This window comes from Artibeus jamaicensis, unplaced genomic scaffold, assembly GCF_021234435.1.
Source record: "Artibeus jamaicensis isolate MK-2021 breed Jamaican fruit bat unplaced genomic scaffold, CSHL_Jam_final contig_787, whole genome shotgun sequence".
Classification (NCBI taxonomy): domain Eukaryota; kingdom Metazoa; phylum Chordata; class Mammalia; order Chiroptera; family Phyllostomidae; genus Artibeus; species Artibeus jamaicensis.
The window spans coordinates 5,642,845-5,665,933 of record NW_026521972.1 but is presented as its reverse complement, the minus strand read 5'-3'; the positions used below and the strand labels follow the sequence as shown (position 1 = coordinate 5,665,933).

The 23,089-nt window shown below is 45.4% G+C and overlaps 1 protein-coding gene across 3 annotated transcripts; it reads left to right on the top strand.

Moving 5' to 3' along the window:
* The first annotated feature begins 1,552 nt into the window (after positions 1-1,552).
* Positions 1,553-23,083, top strand: TMEM243 (transmembrane protein 243). 3 transcript variants are annotated; one of them, XM_037129265.2, is made up of 5 exons: positions 1,553-1,670; positions 2,322-2,610; positions 19,912-19,962; positions 20,973-21,077; positions 22,463-23,083. In XM_037129265.2, exons 2-5 carry the CDS (start codon positions 2,533-2,535, stop codon positions 22,583-22,585), a joined length of 357 nt encoding a protein of 118 aa, XP_036985160.1. In that variant the 5' UTR covers positions 1,553-1,670; positions 2,322-2,532; the 3' UTR covers positions 22,586-23,083. The 3 variants fall into 3 exon arrangements, with proteins under 3 accessions (XP_036985160.1, XP_036985159.1, XP_036985161.1); XM_037129264.2 differs by having other exon boundaries at positions 1,553-1,760; XM_037129266.2 differs by lacking the exon at positions 1,553-1,670 and having other exon boundaries at positions 2,165-2,610.
* Positions 23,084-23,089: the final 6 nt, after the last annotated feature.

The following is a 23,089-nucleotide window of genomic DNA, read 5'->3' as shown; positions in this document are numbered from 1 at the left end:
TAGTTTCATTTATCATTATCAATCTTCACTTTTTACATAAGAAACTCAAGAGAGGTTAGATAACTCACCCAAGATCATATGCATCAAGGTTTGGGGACACATGCATTTTGCATAATGTGCACCCATGTTTTTGGCCCAAAATTTCAGGAAAAAACTGTTGTTTTAATTTTTAAATTCAACCATTTATTTATGTATATTTAGAAACAAAACCAATTATTGCATTCGAGGGTATTATTTTGCACATGGATACTATTATTGCTTTCTAGAGTTATACTTTTAATGCATAAACATAAATAAAAGAATTAAAAACATTTATATAGACACAGAATTAGTTAACACCTATGTATAATGCGCATCCTTATTTTTCCCTCAAAAATTTGGGCAAAAAGCGCTCATTATACACAGCAAAATATGGTATTCGATCAGCTTCAAAGCTTGTGCTCTTAGGTGTCTTGCCTGCTCCTTTCTCCGGACTGTAATCAGTTGCCTACTCCAGCCTCCACACTATGACCTCTCCTGTCTCTTGATCACTGTATTACCCTGACTGGTGATTGTCTGATACAGGTTTTTAAAGGTATTTGTTCTCAAAAGTATTTGTTCAATGAATGTGGCTGAATATGAGTAAGAAAAGCTATTTGTCGAGCCAATCAACTTTCTGGTAGGAATGGGTAAATGATTCTGGGTGAAAATTCCTTACATAACAAAAAGTCTTGAACAAAGAGATCATTTATAAAATATATCTGGTACATCAGATACGCACCATACCTGACTCTAGTCAGTGTTATTAATTCCAAATCTATAGCTATGTGATTCTCAATCCATCACTTGTCCTAAACTGTTAAGGGACCACTGGAATCCTTACTTGGACGCGTGAGAGTTCTGTAGCTACACGTGCGAAACACCGGCTCCCCGCACGCAGACTTTGTTAGAGTCCTCCTCAATCTAGGAGCAGTCGTGTCCAGGGAAACTAGCCTGGCTGTGTTTGTTTCATATACTTATAAATGGCTCCAAATACAGAGTAACGCTGTGTTGCCTATGAGGCCTGTCCACCTTCAGTTCTCTGGGCTCTAAGTAGCAGAGATTGACAAGCGTTCCATGGGGCTGTGAACATGCTTAGTCAGCACCACCACTAGCAGGATTGAATGAGCAAGTCGTAGTACCTAGCACTCATTACCTCCTGACTGTTTCTGTAAACGACACACGATCCCAATCACAGGCGTACCAAGAAAACCATACCCTGAAACAAATTTATCAATGACCTCATTCTGTCCTACTGTGCAAAGACTGAGGTGGTTAACGCAGGCTGCTCGTTTGTAAGATGCTTTCAACCAAATGCGAGGCTATCTTCAGAAATGTTCTTTGCTCACGTGGCTCTTGCAGACGCTAATTACTAAGAGGCTGAGAAACGTGCAGCCGGGGAGACGAGCAGTTCCACTGGGAATAAACTGGCACCTCTAGAAATAAAGCACCGCAGCCAATGCGTCGCCTCGGCAGGTGGGATTGGCAGCCTCAGCCCTGACGTGGTCTGGGCGGGCCGAGTCTGTTTGCGACAGTGGCCGCGGGTCCGGGCCGGAGCCTTGGAGCGGGAACCCGCAGCTCGGCGCCTGGACCGTGCGCCCGCTCCCTGCCAGCTGGAAAGATCTCTTTCTCGCCGGTGCCCCCAAGCCTCGGTACCGAATTCCGGCGGGGTGTGGACCCGGGACCCACGGTTCCCAGCGCGGCCAGGACTCCTTAGCGTGCGGGCGGCGGGGGACGCGGAGGTTTGGCCTGCGGGCGCGGGGTTTCCAGGAGGGTGGCCAGTCGGTGCGGGGCTCTGGCGGGATGGTCTCCTCTGCCCGCTCGGGCCGCGGCTCCCGCACAGAGCTCGGGGCAGCGCTGCCGGAGGCCCGCCGGCCCGCGGGTAGATGCAACAATTGAGGGGGGACCCAAGTTGCTAGGTTTACAGCCGCAGCGCTGCGGGAGGCGCCAGCCGAGCTGTAGGCTCTGCTCCCGCTTGTAACTTCTCTTTTCCTTCCGCTGGGGCATTGAGGGTGGGGTGGTGAAGAGGGGCTCACAGTGAATTCTTCCTTGAAACTTTTTCCCCCTGAGCCTGGAGGTCTGCGTGCCCGCCGGGACCGGGGGTGGGGTGGGGAGAGGGGTGGGGATCACGTGGGGCCCGGGCCCGGGAAGCCGACTCGCTCTGCGAGCTTCTGTGCCCTGTGGACCGTGCGGCCGCGAGCCGGGCGGGCGCAGCGCCGAGATTTGGGGAAGTGGGAGCTGCCCAGGCGGGGGCGTCCTGCAGAGAGTTGGCCAAAGGTGTTTCCGTTCACTTCCTTCGGCAGCTGCTCAAGATGAGGAGAAGAGCGGGGCTTGGGCGGAGCCGTCCGTTCCCCCGGGTCTGAGCGCCCACTACCGCCTGGACGTCCGGGACGCACCTGAGGTTCGGCTATGTGTGTCCGGTGACCCGGCGCGTGGGGAGCCCCGGACCTGGCACTTCGGGAGGGAATGCTGGCTTGTTTTGAGTGACTTTGGGGAGTGTGAAGAAACCCCAAAATGGAGGACTTTTCTACCAGGACCTACGGCACCAGTGGGCTGGACAACAGACCTCTGTTCGGAGAGACGTCGGCCAAGGTGAGTGCGGCCCCGGACTTCAGGCCTACAGATGTGTCTGTCTAACTTTTTGTCTGCCCTGCGGCCCACAGTCCCGGCAGGTTCCTTCCGCGCGGCCCCCGAAGGCACTTGTAGGAAGAAAGAGCCGGTTCTTCAATCCTGCTTCCCTCGAGATGTTTTGCCCTGCCCGTCCGCTCCTTGTTTGCAGCAGGGTTGGCCAAGAAGAGTCTTGAAGGCTGGGGATGGAGAAAAATTCAGAAAACCCTGGGCCGTTGGGAGCCCTTCAGTGGAGTGCGGAAGCCCCTCTTCTGGAGGAAGGTGGGGGAGGGTGTTTGCACACCCGCATGAGTGCTAACCCTTGAGAAGCCTCAGATGTGCGCAGGAGGCTTCCCGTAAGAAAGAGGTGCTCTGATTACTGTTTATCGAGAGCCCATTAAGGGTTTACTGCTGAGGCAACCGAGCAAGAAGAGTAAAGACGAGAAATGAGAGTTTCTTGTTGGCGACCATTCCAGGAAATGATCAAAGGGTCTCTGGACCTAAACAAGCTGTGGTACGTTATTTTAGGCTTTTAAAAAGCCAGTTTTTTTTTTTTTTTAAATAAGCCTACCCGTGTGACATCCTGAGTCTGTAATTGACGAGAGCTTCTTTTCCTGTCTTCAGCATTTTTCTTTTGAGTTGCCTAGGCAAGCAAGATTAGCTCGTGTTTTGGTTTGTTTGTTTGTTTGTTTCACCTAGAAAGTGGCATGGGTGATTTTTGACCCCTGCCTGACAGATTGCTTTCAGCCTCAAGAAGGAGGGCACATCTACACCTCCAGAGCTCTTTGGATTTCTCAACTTTGGCAGGGACCTGTGGTGGAAAGGACAGGGAACTTGGACACCCTGCAGTGTGAGGCAGAGCCCTGAGAAGCTGCCAACCTGCTACAACACTACTACTTAATTTTACTCAAGTTCCCTGTCAAATTTACTTTCTCTTACAGTGTCCTAATAAATAAGAAAATCTTTTAAGCTTGGACTCTAGTAAGATGCACCTTGTTTATCTTCTGGCTTTGTGTTACACCCCTGCTCACAGTGCACCTAGTTTGAGAAGGATGCCTGCAGTCCAGTAGCCAACATTGAGCATTATGCAATAGGCTCTGGGGTACAAGGAACCCAGCTCGGTGGAGGAAATATATAAACAAATATGATGCAGTTGGATCTGTGCTATGATAGGGCATCCAGGGGGCACACTGGGGTCAGAGGAGGAACTGGTCACTTTTGTTTGGGAAGCTTAGGCAAGACCCTATGGTAGGTAGCTTTTTCATTCAGTCTCTGTAGCCTTGGGCTCTAGTAGCCCCACTAAATTGGGGTTTGACTAGTCAGAAGAGGATTTGGGGCATGGAGAGTGTCGGCAACTTGTTGCCTGAAGGGGTCGGACCCAGGGCATCTGGTTGCCCAGCTGTTTCGAGAGCTCAGAGGTTCAGTATCTCCCCCGTGTGCTTTGGGGCACAGATTGGGATTCTGGGGGGTGCAGACTTCTGACCTCATTTAGCCCCATAGCCCCTGAGTACTGAGGTAGATGACTGGGCAATGGATTTGTTCATTTATATAGACACTTAGAAATATTGATGTTTTCTGACTTGCTCAGGCCTAAATAATCAATGACTAGGTTGCCTATCGCCTGTGATCCATTTGAAGTCTATCCAAAAACTTTGCTATTCCAAATATGTCTATTTATTGCATACTTACTTAGTCCAAGAGTATATAGCCCAACCCTACTTCGGCAGCTTTAGGCATTTTTAGCAGTTAATTCAGCTACTCAGAGCTCCCTTGAGCCCCTCTGTGGGGCTGGCAGAGGGATCGGATATAGAGACTTTGTACAGAATGGAGAAAGGAGAGAGACGTTTAGTCTGAGGATGTAGAAGACGTCATGTTTCCTGGAGGATGAGGTGCCAGACCTGAAGGAGAGGAATCAATTTTTAACGATAGCAGATGCTTTTATTTGAGGACCTGAAGTGGGCGAGGCACAGGAATGGGGCCTCAATAATGACAGGCTAGGATATTACAGTGGTGCCTTTCCCACAGAGGACAGTCACTGCCAGAGCAGGGGGATTCCTGGGGACCTTGGGAAACCCTTCAGTGGCATTTACATGCTGGTGTTCCCACTTTGCTGTCTTTCTGAGGCCTGGAAGCTGGATACAACAGCCCCTTTGAGTGGAAACAGTATTATTGAACTACTACTTCTGAGGAGAAAAATCCACAAAGGGGAAAACCCACTTCTTATCCCAGTGTGGCAGATCTTCTGAGCACTTATATTTGCCGTGTAACAACTGCCCATACAGATGGCCTCTCAATGTGATTATTTTTTAAATTTGTTTTTCAACGATAGTTTACATTTAATATTGTTCTCTGTTAGTTTCAGGTGTACAGCAAAGTGGTTGGTAAACCATATACTTTATCCTAAAATTTACAGAGTGGTCCCTCTCACTGCTTCAAGTACCCGCCTGGCCCCATACCTATTTATCTCGATATTATCGACTGTATTTTCTGTGTTGTCATCTACATCTCTGTGGCTGTTCTGCAGCTACCAATTTGTACTGCTTAATCCCTCAATTTTAAATTGAGAAAGGACTAGACCTTTAGGTCCAGTCCCTAAACTTTACGGCAAAGATGACTGAAGCCCACAGAGCAGAGAGGAGTCTGGAGGGAAATTGTGTTTGCTTACTGCCAGCCACGTGCTAGGCGGTCAGCTTTCCTTTGTTGGATCCTCAGATTCCTTTGTAAGATGAGCACTCTTATGCCTATTTTAGAACTGAGGAAGCTGAATGCAAAGCAGGTTACTTGTTCCGTCTCACAACTAGTTCTCTGGTAGGGTTTTACCAACTTCCTTTCACGAATGGAGAGGGGTAGTGTGTTGTGCACCCGGGGCTCAGACTTCTGCAGGCTCTCCACACATTCCATGCCCATGGCCCTTGCACAGGGAATGGGTGAAGTGGTCACCCACAGTCACAGCGCGAGTGAAAGAGAGTGGAATCTACCATAGAACAACACCTGTGTAACCCAGTGGGCCTTCAGCAGCACCCTCCTGGGAAGTCCCTGAGGGAATTTGTCTTCCTCTGTGTGCATTGCGCAGAATGATTTCAGTCACTGAACTCCAGATTTATTTAGTATTTAGCGTGGTATTTAGGAAAAACTTGACAGACAGAGTCATGGGAAAAAAAGGCAAAGGGAACCAGTTCTCTAGCATTATGTAAAGATCTAAGGCATAGTAGACAAAAAAGGAAAGATGTTCAGTTTTTCTAAGAAATTCCTTGATACCTTTGGGTTAACGTATTGCTAGGTGGACGTCCTGGTCAGAATGTCCAGGTGCTTTTTTCATCTGTTTTTATCCATCCCGAGTACCTACCTCTGTTTCAGGAGAAAAACAAATGTGGTGTCAGTACCACAGTAACGAAATCTATCTGAGGTTTTTAAGCTTGTGCTTTAGCCTAGTATTTTCTGAAGAAGCACTATCCAGTAGAAATACAGTGTGAGCTACATACGTGATTTTAAATATCCTAGTAGCCACGATAAAAAGTATGAACAGATGAAATTAATTTTAGTTCCATAGATCCAGAATAGTGTCATTTTATAATATATCATCAAAATCCAGTCATTTCATTATGTCATCAATATAAGAAGTGGAGATATTTTTACAGCTTTTTTTTTCACACTAAGCCTTTGAAGTACAGAATGTGTTTTTCACTTACAGCCTTTCTCAGTTTGGACTAGCCCCATTTCAGCTGCTCAGTAACCGCATGTAGCTAGAGTGCTATCCTATTGGCCAGCACAGTTGTAAAGCAAGTGAATTGTGACTTATGGTGGTTCCATAGCCCATGTTCTTTTTCTTACCATGGGACTCCTCAGAGCGTTTAATATGCTAATTTTCATTGGGACTCCAGATGCAGAGGGTCGGGAAAGTTGTGCTTTTTGTACTATTTTGGTGGCAAAGTCTTTTAGCACTGGCACGATGCCCTACCCAGTTCTTTTACCCCCCTCCCTGCCATGAACATTCATGAAGTGTCCATGCTACCCTTGGTGGAAGGTAGTGTATAAACTGGTTGGTTTCCTGACCAGTGTACTACTGATTTTCACTGATCACCAAATAAGAAAGTCATCCTTTAAGAAGCGTGGTGACAGTTCTTGTCCCTTTATTCCTACTTGGGTATGGTGTAATAACAGTGAGTGACTGGAGGAAGGCACATAAATTGAACTCAGGAGATATTAGGGTGGGAGAACCTCTATCTAAAAGGCAAGGTTGTGGGCCCCGAGGCTCAGATCTTTGGTTCAAGTCCAAAGTTCTATCTGCTGAAGGATTTCTCTTGCACTTTCTTCTTCCTGTTAAAAACAAAGGTGTTAAAAAGATCTTTTTCTGACCTGTAGTTCAATTCAGCCAATTCAAACTTGCACATTTGCCTTCTGCTACTGCAAGAGTGCTACTATTTCTTGCCTTTTGGAAAGGGGTGGTGTGGGGGTTACTGCTTTATTAAGAATGAAGCTGTTCCCATTGTTTTGTCTGCCAGGCGCATGTCCCCAGACCCCCAAAGGCTGTCCTCCCAGGAGTACGGGTTTCTAGCTTCTTTCCTTTGACTGTGCTTCTGGTAATCCCCAGAGGAGAGCTAGGCACCCAGAGGACCAGATGAGCTGTCCCCTTGCCTCTCATCCAGCCTACCAAACCACTTCAGTGGTTGTTCCTTGTGCTAGAGAAGCAGTTCAGGCTGATAGATGCCATGACTTTTCTTTCCTACGCTAGTGAATGTTTTGTCACCCGCAGACCAAAGGACTGGGGAGCTCTGGGAGTGGGGCTCAGGTATTTGTATTGGGTTGGGCAAAAAGACTGTATGGTTTTTTCCATAAAATAAAAGATACATTTTTCATTCTCACCAATAACTTTATTGATTTGGATATTTTGAGTATGTCAGCTATCTCCTGTGTGGTATAACATTGATTGTTCTCAATTAATGTCTTGATTTGATCACTGCCAACTTCAACTGGTCTACCCAATCGTGGAGCATTGACCAGTGAGAAATCTCCAGCATGAAACTTCGCAAACCATTCTGGTCAAGTTTGATCAGTCACAGCACCTTCTCCATACACTGCACAAATCTTTGGCATTTCAGTTGTGTTTTTACCTTTCTTGAAATAATAAAGCATAAAATGCTAAGTTGGGTTTTTCTACCATCTTCGGTATTAAAATACAAACATTCACCAATTTTGATAAGTTTTAAAAAATTTAAAATTTTTTATTGGTTGTTCCTAATTCTACCAGAATTATACATTTAAAAAAATTGATTATGCCATTATAGTTGTCCCAATTTTCCCCTTTTGCCATCCTCCACCCAGCACCTACCACTCCCTCAGGCAATCCCCCCACCATTGCTCATGTGCATGGGTCATGCCTATAAATTTTGTGCCTACTCCATTTTCTATACTGTAGGGTACATCCCCATGGGTATTTTATAACCACATATTTGTACTTCTTAATTCTCTCACCTCTCACCCATTCCCCTACATCCGCTTCCCATCTGACAACCATCAAAACACTATCCACATCCATGATTCTGTCTGTTCTTCTTGTTTGCTTAGTTTGTTTTTTAGATTCAATTTTTGATATGTATTTATTGCCATTTTTTTGTTTATAGCTTTGATCTTTTTCTTAATTAAGTCCCTGTAACAGTTCATATAATAATGGTTTCGTGGTAATGAACTCCTTTAGTTTTTTCTTGTCCGGGAAGCTCTTTATCTGCCCTTTGATTCTGAATGACGTGTTTACTGGGTAGAGCAATCTTGGCTTTAGGTCCCTGCTTTTCATGACTTTGAATGTTTCTTGCCAATCCCTTCTAGCCTGCAAAGTTTCTTTTGAGAAAGAAAAAGCTGATAGTCTTATGGGAACTCCCCTAGGTTCCCATAGGTAACTAATCGTTTTTTTCTGGCTGCTTTTAGGATTCTCTGTCTTTAACCTTTGGCATTTTAACTATGATGTGTCTTGGAGTGGGCCTTTTTGTGTCCATCTTGTTCGGGACTCCTGTTTCCTGAATTTGAATGTCTATTTCCTTTCATTATTTTTTCAAACAGATTTCCAATTTCTTGCACTTTTTTTTTTCCTTCTGGCATCCCTATGATGTGAATGGTGGACCTCTTGAAGTTGCCCCAGAGGCTGCTTATATTTTCCTAATTTGTTGGATTCTTTTTTTCTTCTTGTTTTGCATGGCAGTTTTTTGCTTCCTTATGTTCCAAATCATCGATTTGATTCTTGGCTTCACTCACTCTCCTGTTGTTTCCCTGTAAACTGTTCTTTGTTTCATTAGTATATCCTTTGTTTCTGACCGGATCTTTTTTTATACTGTTTGAGGTCCTGCTAAGTTCCTTAAGCATCCTTAATAACCAGTGATTTTGAACTCTGCATCTGATAGGCTGCTTATCTCCATTTTGTTTAGTTCTTTTTCTGGAGTTTTGATCTGTTCTTTCATTTGCGCCATATTCCTTTGTCCCCTCATTTTGGCAGCCTCCCTGTGTTTGTTTCTATGTATTAGGTAGAGTTGCTCTGACCACCCCCCCCCCCATGTCTCAGTGGTGTGACCTAATATAGTATGTGTCTTGTAGGGTCCAGTGGCACAGCCTCCTCTATCACTGAAACTGGGTACTCAAGGTGTACCCTTTGTGTGGTCTGAGTACTCCCTCCTTGTGTAGTTGAGCCTTGGTTACTGTTGGCAGGTCAATGGGAGGCCAAGCCCATCAGCTGCAAGGGGACTGCCTGTGTCCATTGACCGCCATCTGCCATCCTCTGTGGAGGATCAGCTGTGCAGGGGCAGGGTGGTGGTGCTCTGACACGGTCTGTAGCCGTCCACTGGGTGCGCAGGCTCTGGGGTTTCCCTGGTGGTGCAGGCCAAGGTCAGCCACCTGTGTTCTGCCCAGAACCACCCTGCGTGAGCTATAAAGAAAATTGAGATGGCTGCTACTTGTAATGGACTTGGAGGTTCCCAGGGGAAGCCAAGTTATGAGTCTAGACTGGCTGCTGCTATTGCCAGGCCTGGGGTTCACTAAGCAAGGAGTACAGGGGTTGGGGGCTCACTGAAGCTGGCGTCGCTTGTTTGATAGGGTTTAGGAAGTTGTGAAGCTTGAACCAAGACCAGCCATTCATATGGAAAAGTCACTTTTAACAGCTTGGGTGGTTCCATAAGTTGGGTAGGACATAGTCTCGGGATCTCCAGGGCTGGGCGAACAATGTTAGCCAGGTTGATGGAGTCTCAGGTGTGGCACCTGCCTGCCAGCTCTGTGGTTCTGTAAGGGGAGGGCTCAGGAAAGAACAGTGGCCTCTGCCCACCTTTCTGTCTGGGAGAGAGCTGTCCCCCAGCTCTGGCCTGGATGCCATGCACTTCCTTTCTTCCCTCTGTGCCACTGGTGCCTTTCAAGCTGCTACTCTGGTGCCGGAGCTCAGAGGGAATGAGTCTGATTATGTCCATGTGTGGGTTCTTTAAGGGGAACTGCTCGGGACTCTAGAACTTTCTTCCACCAAATTAATCCTCACTGGTTTTTGCAGCCAGAAATTATGGGGACTTATTTTCCCGGCGCTGGAACCCTGGGCCGGGGGGCCTGGTGTGGGGCTGGGACTCCTTGCTCCTGAGATATCACTTGGGATTTTTATCTACCACACGTCGACGTGAGACCGGCCCATGTTGGCCCCTCCTAACAGTCTGTATGGATGTGGTTTCTTTAATTCCCTAGTTGAATTCCCTATTCAACTTCATTTCTGATGGTTCTATATTTTAGTTGTAATTTTGATGTGGATGTACAAGGAGGTGAGCCGTGTTTACTTATGTTGCCATCCTGACCGGAAGTCCTAGTTTTTTTTTCTTTTTATTGCATGCTGATATGACAGCTGTCACAATACAGTCTAACAGAATTGTTCTGAATGAAGTTAAAGATAACTCAACATTACGAGAATCATCTTGCGGAAAAAACCAAACAAACTTTTTGGCCAACACAATACTTTCAGCAGCTCCCGAGAGGATGCTGGTGCACAGGGAGGGATGACGGACGTCCCCTTATCTCATGCAGCCTCCGTGCAAGCCCAGTCCAGGCTGGTACCTCTTCACGGATCCCTTCGCCTGCCTGCTCTTAGGAAGTGTTCTCCTTTCTGTAGCACCCTGTCTTCTCCAGACATCTGAATTCTTCTCAGTGTACTTCCTGCCTTAGAACCTTCCCTGCAAGCCAGCCTGCAGCCCTGCTTTCCTCCCAGGAGCCTGGTGGTCAGAAGCACCCCCAGCACTTACTCCTTGTGCTGTGAGGGATGTGTTTAGCTCTCGTCTCTGGACCAGAGTATAAGCTCCTCGTGGGGAGGAGCCAGTTGCCTCATTTCTCTACAGCACTAGGCACAGTGCCTTGCCAAGTTCTTGATCTTACATACAGTAAGTTTAGAGTGAACTGATCAGTTAGCATCCCCAAAGAGGAACCTGTATTCTTCGGAGATCCTGACCCAGCAGTGATGGAGGGTGGCCTGGTGTTCGGAAGCCTGGAATGCTGATACCAAAAGAGGAAGCGGTGTTTCAGGCTCCTGCAGTTAAAGTCTCACTCCCTCTGCTGAGCTTCAGCATAAAGGCCAGGAGTAAATGCAATACAGTACTGTAAAAAAACATTTAATCTGAGGTCTGGCCTTTCTTAAGTGGCTGGACTGCTGAGCTTTCTCTGTAGGCAGGCTTTTTTTCAGGTCTGTGGTAATAGGCTGGGTGTAATGAATCGAGTCATGTTTGCCTTTGGGTCACTCCATAGGCCATATATAGGTATAGCGACCATGTTTTCTGAACTACCACAGGGACATGTGGGTTGACAGACTTGAGTGTTTTGTGGGAATAAGGAATGCGTATGAAATAAGGGCTGCCCTAGAAATTGGGGTCAGGGCATAGGGCCCACTCAGCTCCCACTCATCTCTGAGGAGACTAATCTGTCATTGGTAAGATGCCCATTAGATGTAGAAGTAACACGAATGCCATATTAGCAAACTACTTCTCAATCCTCTATTAAATGTCAGTTAACTTTGTTCTGGGCACTTCATGTGTATTATCTCCTAATCCTGAACAGCAACCCTGCATATTTGACCACTGTACGCATAGGGAAATTTAGGCTTAACAGTTGAGTGACTTTTGCAAGGCCACAGGCGGGCATGTGGTAGGACAAGAACTCGAAGTTGGGTTGGTCGTGCTCCTGACCCACGGCCCTTTAATGTACCTCTCATCGGAAGGTCAGCACATAGAAATCAGGCATTTGCTGTGGGTACCACCTCCAGGGATCTTTTGCCTCTTAAACTTGTGGAGTAGGTGTGTTTTCAGTTTTTACTGTGATTTAATTTCCATAAGTGGTGCTTCAGTGAAAAGGATATATTTCAAGTGTGTGTATCTGTGAGAAGGGGAATCTGACAGAATGGATTCACAAAAACATTCACAACTGAAATTACTTCGCAATGTGAATCTGTGCTATAAGGGAAACACTTAAAAATGTCCATGCACTGCCTTTGTCTGGGGAGAAATGAGGGGAAAGCTGGGGTTTGGGGCTCCAGGCAGCAGTGAAGGTCATGGTGCCCTCAGAGTTGGGGCGTGTGCGCCTGCATTCTCGTAAATCCTTTCTCGGGCGTCTTCTGGCACCACTCAGTCTGGTGTTTCCTTGGCAAGTCTTGGAACAGTCGCACCTGTGATCACAGAAGAGGTGTCCTCTCACTGTCCACAAGGGATGCTGTCCCTGGGAACAGTGTGAGGGGCAGCTGTGGCTTAGGCAGGGCCGTGTACCTCCGGAGGAACCAGGTCCAACCCACTGGCAAGGCTGGAGGTTTCTGGCTGCAGCTGGGCCCAAACTTTCTCCTGCGTTTCACATCCTCTCAGTCGGTTTGTTCTGAGAGGGCTGCCCCTTAGCCATCTGACAAGTTTTCCACTGTGATTTGGAAGAAGAAAAGGAAAGCCATTTCTGAGAATTGTCCTTTTATTTATGGTATGTGGGACCTGAGTCTGAAAGAGAAATATAGTACATGTGATACAGAATCACAAACTTGTTGGATGTCGCTCAAGGGTCTGAGTCACTCCTTCCAGGTTAAGGGAAGGTTGTGTCCTTTGGACAGTCACGCGTGCTGAATAGATTACCCTCTCTCTCCCTCATGAGAGAAGACAGTCACTGTCTTCAAAGACCTGATAAGCGTGGGCCAGGGATAATAAGTACTGAATATAAAAGGCACAAGTCCTTTCATGAAAGGATGAGCCAAGTGCCTGGGTGCCTGAGAAAGGAAGCGATTCTCCTGGAGACATCAGATCAGAGACCTTCTGGATCTTAGACCTAGAAGTAGTTGTAAGATTTTTGGCAGGAGGAGGTGACAGGGAACCCCAAGCAGGAGGTCCGGCTTGTGTCAGAGTGGTGGGAGCTGGCGAGTACAGGAAGTGGCGAGGGAATGCGAGTGCTCCCTGATGACTGGAGTCAGGAACTTGGGAGGCGTGGTCCCAGGAGAGGCGGGGCCGGGTGAAGAGCTCTGAGTGCTGTGCGGAGGGATTTGATTCACTGCTGGAGGTTGCAGGTTGTGGAGTGTGCATGTATTTTTTTAAATTCAATTATTAATCATGTGCATACTGTATCCCAGAAAAGGTGCTCTGTGCTGGATAGTGTATCTTTTCTCACGGAGTATATATGTACTTCAGGAAAGATAGAAGGGCATTAAGCAAATCCCTGTTCTTCTCCCTCCTTTCCTTAGTAAGCTTCAGTTATCCTGGCCTTCTTTTTTTCCTTCTAATTCCCAAGCTCACTTCTGCCCCAGGACCTTTGCACTCGCTGTACTGGCTTGTTTGCAATACCCTTCTCCCTGATCCTTGCATGGCTCATTTCTTTGTCTTATAAAGGTGCCTGCTCAGATCTTGCATTCTCAGAGGGGATTCTTTTGACTAAAACTAAGCCCCCCATCCCCACCCTGGTTACTCTTCTTTTACCCTGTTTATTTTCTTCCTAACTTCCTAACACTTAGCATGTAAAAATGATGGAGAATGAATGCTTAACATCAAAGTTCTGGTCTTCTTCAAGCTGGAAGGAATGAAAATGCGGGAGGAGTTTTTTGTGTGTGTGTGCCTTTTTTTTTTCTGGTTAGAATTTCTGCTAGTGCAGAATTTCTGCTAGTCTTCAAGAGAGGGGTTGGGACCAGAGTTGAGCTGGAGCTTCTAACCACTTTCTGGGGAGAGATGGGAACAGTCAACCCAAAATAACAGGCCATGGAAATACAGCGAAAGCCCGGCCAAAAACAGGAATTTGTCGTGGACTCAGTTTGTTCTTTCCGCTAATATGTGCACATCTGATCCACGCCGGGCACAGTGATTGGTGGAGGGAAGGCCCCATTGCCACTCCCGACCAATAAAGTGACACCTTCATACATTCTCCACTCCAGGTAGTGGCAGCTCTCTCAGTCACATGGCTTGGTTTTGTCTGGATTAGAAGAATGTGCTCCAGCCCTGCCTGGTGTGGCTCAGTGAATTGAGCGCCAGCCTGCGAACTGAAAAATATGCCCCTGCCTGTGGGTGGATGCAGGCCCGTGTGGGGGTGTACAGCCTGGAGAGTGCAGCATTGGGGTGGATTCTAGCCACGCAGCCATGTGCAGGGGCCCAGCATCCAACAGTGAACAAGGTAGACATGGCCCTTAGCCTCCAAGATCTCATAGCGCACAGGAGACAGACAAGTAGATTAGCAGTTAAGTGAGGACAGTTTAAACGGCTTCACAGCGAGACTTAGTGCCTGAGCATAGAAGTTGCTGGGGGGTTGAGGATGACTTGGGGCTCAGTTTTCAAAGCATCAAGAGCAGATGAACAGCCCTGGCTGGTGTGGCTCGGGACTAAGCACCGGCCTGCAAACCAAAGAGCAGAGGTACATATCCACCAGGAAGACTTCCGTGTTTTGCTGAAACTGCTGACTCCATGGTCGGAGATCGGTAGGGAGGCCCTCAGGTCAGAGATTGGGGAGATGTCAGTGGTTGCGGGGGGAGACCAGACTTGGGCAGTGGGGGAGAGGGTTGGAGGAAGAGGGATTTGGCAAAGCAGGTGCTGAGATAATCGAGGTAACTGAGAAGAGGAAGGGAAGAAGTTGACATGAGACGGCCTGGGGACACTTGTTTCAGAATTTGAAGATACTTTATTCCGTCTCGGCTGTGCTAACAACAGACTGGCTGACTTAAACAACACGCATTTCTTCCTAATGGCGCTGGAAGCCTGAGGTCAGGGTGCCAGCATGGTTGGGTGAAGTTCCTCTCCTGGGTTGAAAGGGGTTAGGGAACTCTCTGGAGCCTTCTTTATAAGGGTGCCAATCCCATTTATGTGGTCTCCACCCTGATGACTTAAGCACCTCCCAACACCTCCACCTCCACCTCCACCTCCTAATACTGTCTCACTGAGCTTTAGGATCTCAACATGTGAACTAGGAGGGGGTGCAGGAACATTCACACCACAGCAGAGGATGTTACTGAACTTGCCCTCTCAGTCTGGCCTGGGGAGCAGCAGGGAGTGCCCTGCCCCTGACTCCCGGCCCAGTGAACGTGGGACGAGACGCGGGCAGCAGAGGCTCTTCTGGGGCGAGTGTTCAGAGACCACGGGTAGTGTGGGGCAGGTTTCCAGGGTGGTGGCGAGGGGGGTTGGCTGACAGGACTTGCAGGTGTGGCGTGTGAAGACCTGACGGGACTGAGCGCGCCTGGGGAAGGGATGTGGGTTTACAGGGCTACCTGCGATGTTGCAGGGAAAGAAGTAAAGCTGAAAGTGCAGTTTTCATGGTTGCCCCAACCCCTGCCCTCACCTTCTCTCCAGTGTGGAAGTGAATGTCTTCGTGGCTTTGACTATGCAAGGCTTTTCTCTGTGAGGAGCTTTCTCAGTTTTGCTTTGCTTCTCCGTGGGAGATCCTCAGCAGGAGTTGCTCTCATGCCCCTGAAACCCGTGCTCGGTCCTGCTGCTGCAGCAGGGCACGAGTAACTCGGCTTGTACTCAGGCTGGGGAACCCGCCCCTGGAGGTGCGCGGGGTTCACTGTTAATACGTCTGTGGAATCTGCGGAGCCTTGCCTGGGAGCCTCCATCAGGATGTCGGGCAGAAACATGACCTTCAGGGTGGCAGGCCCAGGCCCTAGTGGCTGAGCTGTGGGTGACTGGTGTGGAGCAGCAAGGCCACATGCTGTTGTGCCCAGAAGGTGACAATTCTGACAAGCCGGGCACCAGGGGAATCATGAGAGTAGTCTGTGTCAGTGAGAGGCCCTGTGAGGAAAATGCTGTTGGCCACTGCTGTTTACGATTCTCTCATTTCACCAGCCATTGCAGAGTGAGTGCCAACAGTGTGCCAGTCTGCCAGTCTCTAGGGAAAACAAGCAGGCCGTCTCCCCCACCCGCAGTGAACTGCCAGTCCTAATTAAAGAGACAGGCCACACATTTTATTTTGGTGCAGGAAAGGTAACCTGGGCGATGTGATCTTGGAGCCCCAAGACAGGCACATCTCTCGTCCTGATGGGAGGGTCCTGAGGCTACTGGCATCTAGAAGGGATTTGCCCTAGAGGTGAGGTTTGAGTTGTAGGATGAGCTGTCCCATTGGGAGTGTGGCATGTCAGTCATCCCGCCTCCCACCCCACTCTGTTTCGGGAATATGATGCCTTATTCTATGGGTCAGTGTAAGAAATGACTGTTTGTGAAGTAGCTGCATTTTCTGTTACTGTGTTTGCGTACACCCATGCAATATACTCAGGAGTCTGAGAAGAGTTTGCCTCTTCTCGTGATCCAGTGTGCTTACTTTTATTAGTAAGAACTCGTTAGCCCCCTTGTACTTCCTGCTTAGCTGCCGTGAGTCTTCATACTAGCATTTGAGCTTAAAGCAGTTTTCTTTAGTGAACATTTTCCTGTAAAACCTTTCCAAAACTCCTTTAGAAATCATTTCTTGCTCTTTTCATTGTTGCTTGAATGGGTGGGGGCTTTAGCCCAGCAACACCCGTCCTCAGCTCTCGGCTCAGCCCGTGTCGCTGGGCCCCAGATCACCCTGTGTGTAGCAAGCGCTTTGAAGAAGGGGCTTAAGAGCGGGAGGTCTACCAAAGTGAACAGCTGTTACTTTGGCCAGGATTCATGGTGGCTTTGCTAGCAGCAGGTCTGAATTCAAGGCTTTGACTCGGAGGAAGAAAACCTTGTGAGAAACCCTTCTGCCGTATCCCAAATTTGGGGGTTGGCTAAAAAGTTTCTTTAGTTTTTTCTGTACGATGTCTCTAGTGGTGCTTAGTTTTTAACTTCATTTGAAGCAATTTTGTTAGATTGTATTGTGACAGCTGTCATTGTCAGTGTGCATTTAAAAACCAAATTATTCAAAATTGGTGAATTTTTGTGTAGCCATTTTAGTATTGAAGATGGAAGAAGATACCTGGTGTTTTGGTGTGTTGTGTTTTATTATTTCAAGAAAGATAACAGTGCAACTGAAACACAAAAATATTTGTGCAGCGTATGGAGAAGGTGTGACTGATCATGTCAAAAGAGGTTTGCTAGTAAGTTTCTTGAGACTATTGACATTTTGGCCGAATGATTCTTTGCCCGTGGGGCTGTCCCATGCATTGGAAGATGTTTAACAGCACCCCCGGCCTCTACCCACTAGATGTCAATAGTGGGAGAGAGCCGACATACTCAAAATACACAAATCAATGAAGTTACTGGTGAAAATGAAAAATGTGTCTTTTATTTTATGGGAAAAACTAAATGGACTTTTTGGCCAACCCAGTAGTTCATCCTATCCTGGAAAACCCAGAGAGACTGCATTATAACAATAGAATAACTGATATTCAGGCAGATGCCTTAGAATTCCATTTGGTGAACTTTCTAGAAGGCAAGCAGGATAGTAGTCATTAAAGTTTAGATATATTATCATGAGTGATTAAAACCCGTTTGGTTTTACATGGGTTAGTCCAACAATCTTGAAAAAAATCACTTACGAGGAAATCTCCATTCCTGGAAGGTCAACACTCCACTGGAGGACCTTGCTAGCAGGCTTTTTGAGGTGTCATCTGCCACTTGGTATCCTTGTCCAGACCCGCAGTAGCGTTCTAGGTTGCCCTTCCAGGGAGTTTAAAGGGGATCTGCTCTATTGGCTTTGGCTGCTGCCTCCGACCTCCATCACTTACTGCTGTTGAGAACTTGGGCAAGTTTTCAACAACCCTTAGCCTCTTCTACTGTCTGTAAAATAGTTCATAATAGCATTTCATCCCAGGATTTTTAAAGAGAAGACATGCAACAACTTCGGGCATAGGTACTATCCTTTCACCATGATTACTCCCTCCCCCCCGTTTTGATCCTGGTTGGCAGCTTGTTTGGAGATTAGTGATTCTTGGCCACCTCTCACCTGAACATCTTCATTGGCTTCTTTTTGTTGGTAAGAGCACTTTTGGGATGTGTGCAGATTTTTGTAAACTTGCAAGTTCCCGGAGTTGATGTGAGCAGATATTCTTGACTTTTCAGAATAGACCATAAGGGTTTTTAGTTGAACCTTTCTCACAAGGCAAAAACAATAGTAATAGATCGTATACACATTTATGTTAACTGCACACACATGTAAAATTTGTCTTGTGTGGGAATAATGATGATCAGTGATTTGCCTGTATCTCTTCTCTAAAAATAGTCATAATTTCAGTCCTGGCTGGTGTGGCTCAGTGCATTGAGTGCTGGCCTGTGAACCGAAAGGTCGCTGGTTTGATTCCCAGTCAGGGCCCCGTTGCTGGCCTGTGAGAGACAACCAATGGATGTTTCTTTAATCATAACATTTCTCTCCCTTTCTTCCTTCCTTCACCTCTCTCTAAAAATAAATACTTTTTAAAGGATGATCATAATTTCATACTACTGTGTGCTGTGTCGGCTTCTATAGCTGAGGCAGCGATAGGAAGTGGTCTGAGCCTTCCTAGTTTATTGAGGGCGTGGCTGGTATCCGGTCTCCTTTGTTCTCTGCATCATCTGAATTGCAGTGAGCGGCCTTGCCCTGAGAGCCAGGTTTGCCCAGGCTCCCCACTTAGTACTTGGCTTTCCGTCCTCTTCCCTCCCTGCTTTGCTTGTCTCTTAACCTGGATTCTTTTCTTTAAGTGCAGTTTGGAAATGTTCAGTCGCTACTCTGTTCCTGTACCTTTGTCATCTCTGAGCTTTTGTTTATTCCTTATCTTGCCCTTCTCTGCTGAAACTCTACCAAAAATAATCTGTACGACCACTGATTCACTACTCACTTTTGACTTCCCAGAGATAAGATGACTTGGCCTAACAGTAGTGTTTGCTAATCAGGTCTTAAACCCTTGTGTCCTTGTTCTGTAAGCTCTGTAAATAACTGCTGTCAACCATATATATATGTATAATGTAAAAGTGTCATATTGGTAACATACAGGGGTGGGCAAAAGTAGATTTATAGTTGTTCATTTGGGAAAGTGGTGTTTTGCATACTCAACAACTGTAAACCTTTTACCCCACCCTATAAAGTATTTATAAGCTTTTGTGTATATATATATATATTTTTCCCTCCTATATATAAACTTTTTAGTCCCTCTATCTGAAACTAAACCTAACCAGGGACACTGATTTAGGAATCCCATTTCAAAGTTGCTTCTAACTTACTGTGTGATTTTAGGCAAGTATTTAATTACAGCTGGGCCTAAACTTACCTTAACCTGTACACTTAAGATTGGACTAGAGAAGCTTTTCAAACCACCTTGGAGCTTGCTGGGGCAGGGATGGGAATGACAGGGAAGCTCACTAGGTTGGACCCCAGGCTTCTCATTCAGTCACATGATTCTGCTTTTGTTTGTATATGGGAGACTTTCACTATTAAGTTGGAAAACCCCTGGGCAAGGTGGTCTGAGATGCACTCCTTTTTGCTTACACGAAACAAGGACACCTAAGCTGTATCACCACTAGGTCCAAACTCCATCATCTACAGTCTGGTTCTTTTCGCCAAAGATCTGGGCTGCCCATCCCAGTGCACCTGGCTCTGCCTCTGCCCTCAAGCTGTTCACAGCAGCACGTGGATTTTTCGTAAGCTTCCCTTCTCCATTCAGTCCTTCTGAATCTTCAAGACTCTAGTGTGAAAAATGTCCTGTCCCATCAAGGAACCTTCTTCAGTTAGTTGTCCATCTTCCCAAAGTACCCTTTTCCCACTCTGGTCGCTGAGTGCACTTTGCCTTTCTGGCATTTGTGTTTACGTGTAAGGAGAGGGGGCAGGAACTTTTGTTTCTTCGTGCAATCAATGCCTACAGTTGTGCTTTTCTGAAAGTGCCACCAGTCCACCATATGGCTCAAAACCTTTTTTCTCTTTCAGGATCGAATCATCAATTTAGTTGTTGGCAGCTTAACATCCTTATTGATTCTAGTAAGTATCTTTGTGTCTTACTCAGTCTCTTAGCCAAAGTTCTGAAAACTTTAGTATTATGGTTCAATTAACTCTCAAAAAACAAAAACAAAACTGACAAGGGACCAGTGTAGCAACATGGGAAGTGTTCTAGTCATAGTTATATTGCTGCTTTCAATTTTACAAGTTAAACAAAATTGCAGTTGGTAACCAGAGTGAATTGATTTCAGCCTTCATCCCATTGAGTATTTGAAAGTCGAGTAACTGTTTTCTGAATTTGCCATGCATAAAACGTAACATGTCAGTTGCTACCAGCAACTCCCTTCTAACCTAGCCCACATCTCCCCTTTTTCTGTTAATATCTTAAGTTTACTTTGTTTCTTAAAGCACATTTATTATATTTTGGTTTTAAAAGCTTTGGTTTGCATATAGTGATTTTTCACCCTGTATAATATAGTGTGGTGCTATCACAATAAAATTAAAAAGTTCAATTTTGTAGTCTGAGAATGACATTTCTGTGGCACATTTTCATTAAATGTAAGAAAATTCTAGGGAAGTTGGTTTCCATGACTTCTTAAAAAGAACGGGTACGTTGTTGTATCTGTGGCAAAACAACTCTGTAGCTTATTTGCATAATATTAAGCAAAAACAGTTTTGGTTATATATTTTTCGTTGGAGTATTCAAAGTAACAAAAAGGTCAGAACTTTTCCCGATGTAATCATCAATCCCGGGAATGAGGTGGAAATACTTTTAATCTTTGTTAATGAGTTTACTTTGAGGCTAGCTAGTCTGACTGCACCTTTGTGTCTCCTTTCATAAAGAAGGTTAGAAAGAGCAAGTACTAAAAGTAACACAATCAAGCATATTTACAAACACTTTATTAAACATTGTATTAACATTCCATAAGGCAGATCTGATGGTAAGTATCATTTTACAATGTGAAGCATTTATAATCACTAACATTGCCCAGACTCCAGTCTGATGAAGTCTTGGAATTGCTCCTAAGGCCTGACAATTTCTCTTCATACAGGTAACGCTGATCAGTGCTTTTGTTTTCCCTCAACCACCTCCAAAACCATTGAATGTATTTTTTGCTGTCTGCATCTCTTTGAGTAGTATTACTGCCTGCATACTTGTGAGTACTGTTTAGAATTTAAATTGAGTACCCTTGAGGGCTGCGGGTTGCAGTGCCTAGCTAGGACAGATTCCCAGACCTGAGTCTGTGGGAAAGGGTATCCCTGATTACAACTACCCCCGACCCCCCAAGGATGTCAAAATTCTCAATATTTTTCTCTTTTAATCTGAGTTTCTTTTCTCCTAAATCCCAGAGTTATAACCCTAAAGGGAAACTTCCCTTGATAGGAAAGAAATAGTTAAAAAGACTCAGGTGGCCAAAGATTTGATGTGATTTACTTGTCTTCTTTCAAGGACTACCTGCAGGGACCATCAGGCTTTAGGGAGTGCCATTACTGTTCTTAAGGGAAGAGATGAAGCACTAGCACTCTCATTTTGTAATTATTAGAAATACGTCCAATCTATTTTAATCTCTGTGCCTATCTCCCCAAATGTATCCTTGTCACAACAAGGTTCAGTTTTACCCCAAAGAAGCCTTTGTTTTTAGGTGAAGAAGCAAAGATGGTTGTAGATCTCAGTTGGGTTATTTGCCAAGAGTTCAATCAAGTCATTCATTAGTTAGTTGGCTGTTGTTCCTTTGATGAGGCAGAATCAAAACAGTAAACCCTCAAAAGCAATCGTTTTGACTCACACAGGGCTTGATCTGTAATAGCAATGTGCTTATATGAGTTAAAATTAAATGGGACCTCCAGCTTCTATTGCATGGATTCTGCTGTACTCCTATGACCTGAGGGAAGAATTCAGCAGTTCCCACTTTTGGAGCCTTTGGAACAAAGCTACTAGAGATGCCCTCCTCCCACTCCCAGCCTAATGCCCAAAGTGACTAACAGTGATTTAGTTTAAACTGAATACATGCATACGTAAGCCCAATTCTGTATTGGCAATTTGAATGTTATTTGAAATTAAAAGTTGTCCCTTCCACTATCTAAAAGAATTATATCTTTTACTCAAATAAATAGGGGTGGGCAAAAGTAGGCTTACAGTTGTTCATATGGAGAAATATATGCAAAAATAAATAATATATAAGAATAAACTCTTTCATGTGCTAACAACTGTGAACCTACTTTTGCTCACTCTGTAAACAGTGTCTGGAAGATGCATATTCTTGGATGGCTTGCCAGATGATTGACTGGTGTGGATGCTGTTGATTTGAACATAGAACAAAGTTAACTTGAGCAGACAGGAATAGTATAATCTTAGATGTGGAAACTCAGTTGTTACTACTTGAATTGTAAAGAATTACAATTAAGTTCTGGCTGCATTAAGTCTCAGGAATGTAGGTTAATATAAAGCCTGTCTCATTTAGGGGAAAAAGAATTAGTTGTATTTTAAATACTTGACCCAGTGGCTATTACTTAAACTTTTATTTAATTCTTCTTCTTTTAGATCTACTGGTATCGACAAGGAGACTTAGAACCGAAATTTAGAAATCTAATTTACTATATCTTATTTTCTATCATCATGTTATGTATATGTGCAAACCTGTACTTCCACGATGTGGGAAAGTGAGGCTACTAAGGAAACAACACTTACGAGGTCTCTCCCAAGCTATGTATTAGGACTGTGAGTAAGAGCTGGATGAAGTGTGCTGAAGAACTGACTGTAGAAGTCCCATACGTGACTTTCATGCTGATTGTAAATCTAAATGCCCTCTTTCAGGGGAGACATATCATAGATCACTTGGTCTTTTTTTTTTTTTTAAGAAGTTGATATGGCACTTACACATTCCAACCCTTAAAGCTCAAACAGCACAAGTACTTTTTACTTTTGAAATTAAAATTTTTTATAATGTAACTGCATGGCGAAAGGCTATGTAACAAACAATCTTGCATTTTAAGACAAATATTCTTTTATTTCTGTTAAACTGAATGTACAATATTGTTCCCTAGGCAACCAACTCTTGCTTTTAACTACAATTTCATTTTATGTTAACAAAACACAGATGGTGAAAAGACAACTTTGATTGTGAAGATCTAATTACAATAATAAATAAAATAATTTATACAAGGGGTT

Excerpts from the sequence above, each read along its gene's own strand:
- TMEM243 (XM_037129265.2), top strand. The coding sequence starts at position 2,533 with ATGGAGGACTTTTCTACCAGGACCTACGGCACCAGTGGGCTGGACAAC. Across the intron at positions 19,963-20,972 it reads TAACATCCTTATTGATTCTA|GTAACGCTGATCAGTGCTTT; the intron begins GTAAGTATCTTT and ends CTCTTCATACAG. Across the intron at positions 21,078-22,462 it reads GTATTACTGCCTGCATACTT|ATCTACTGGTATCGACAAGG; the intron begins GTGAGTACTGTT and ends TTCTTCTTTTAG.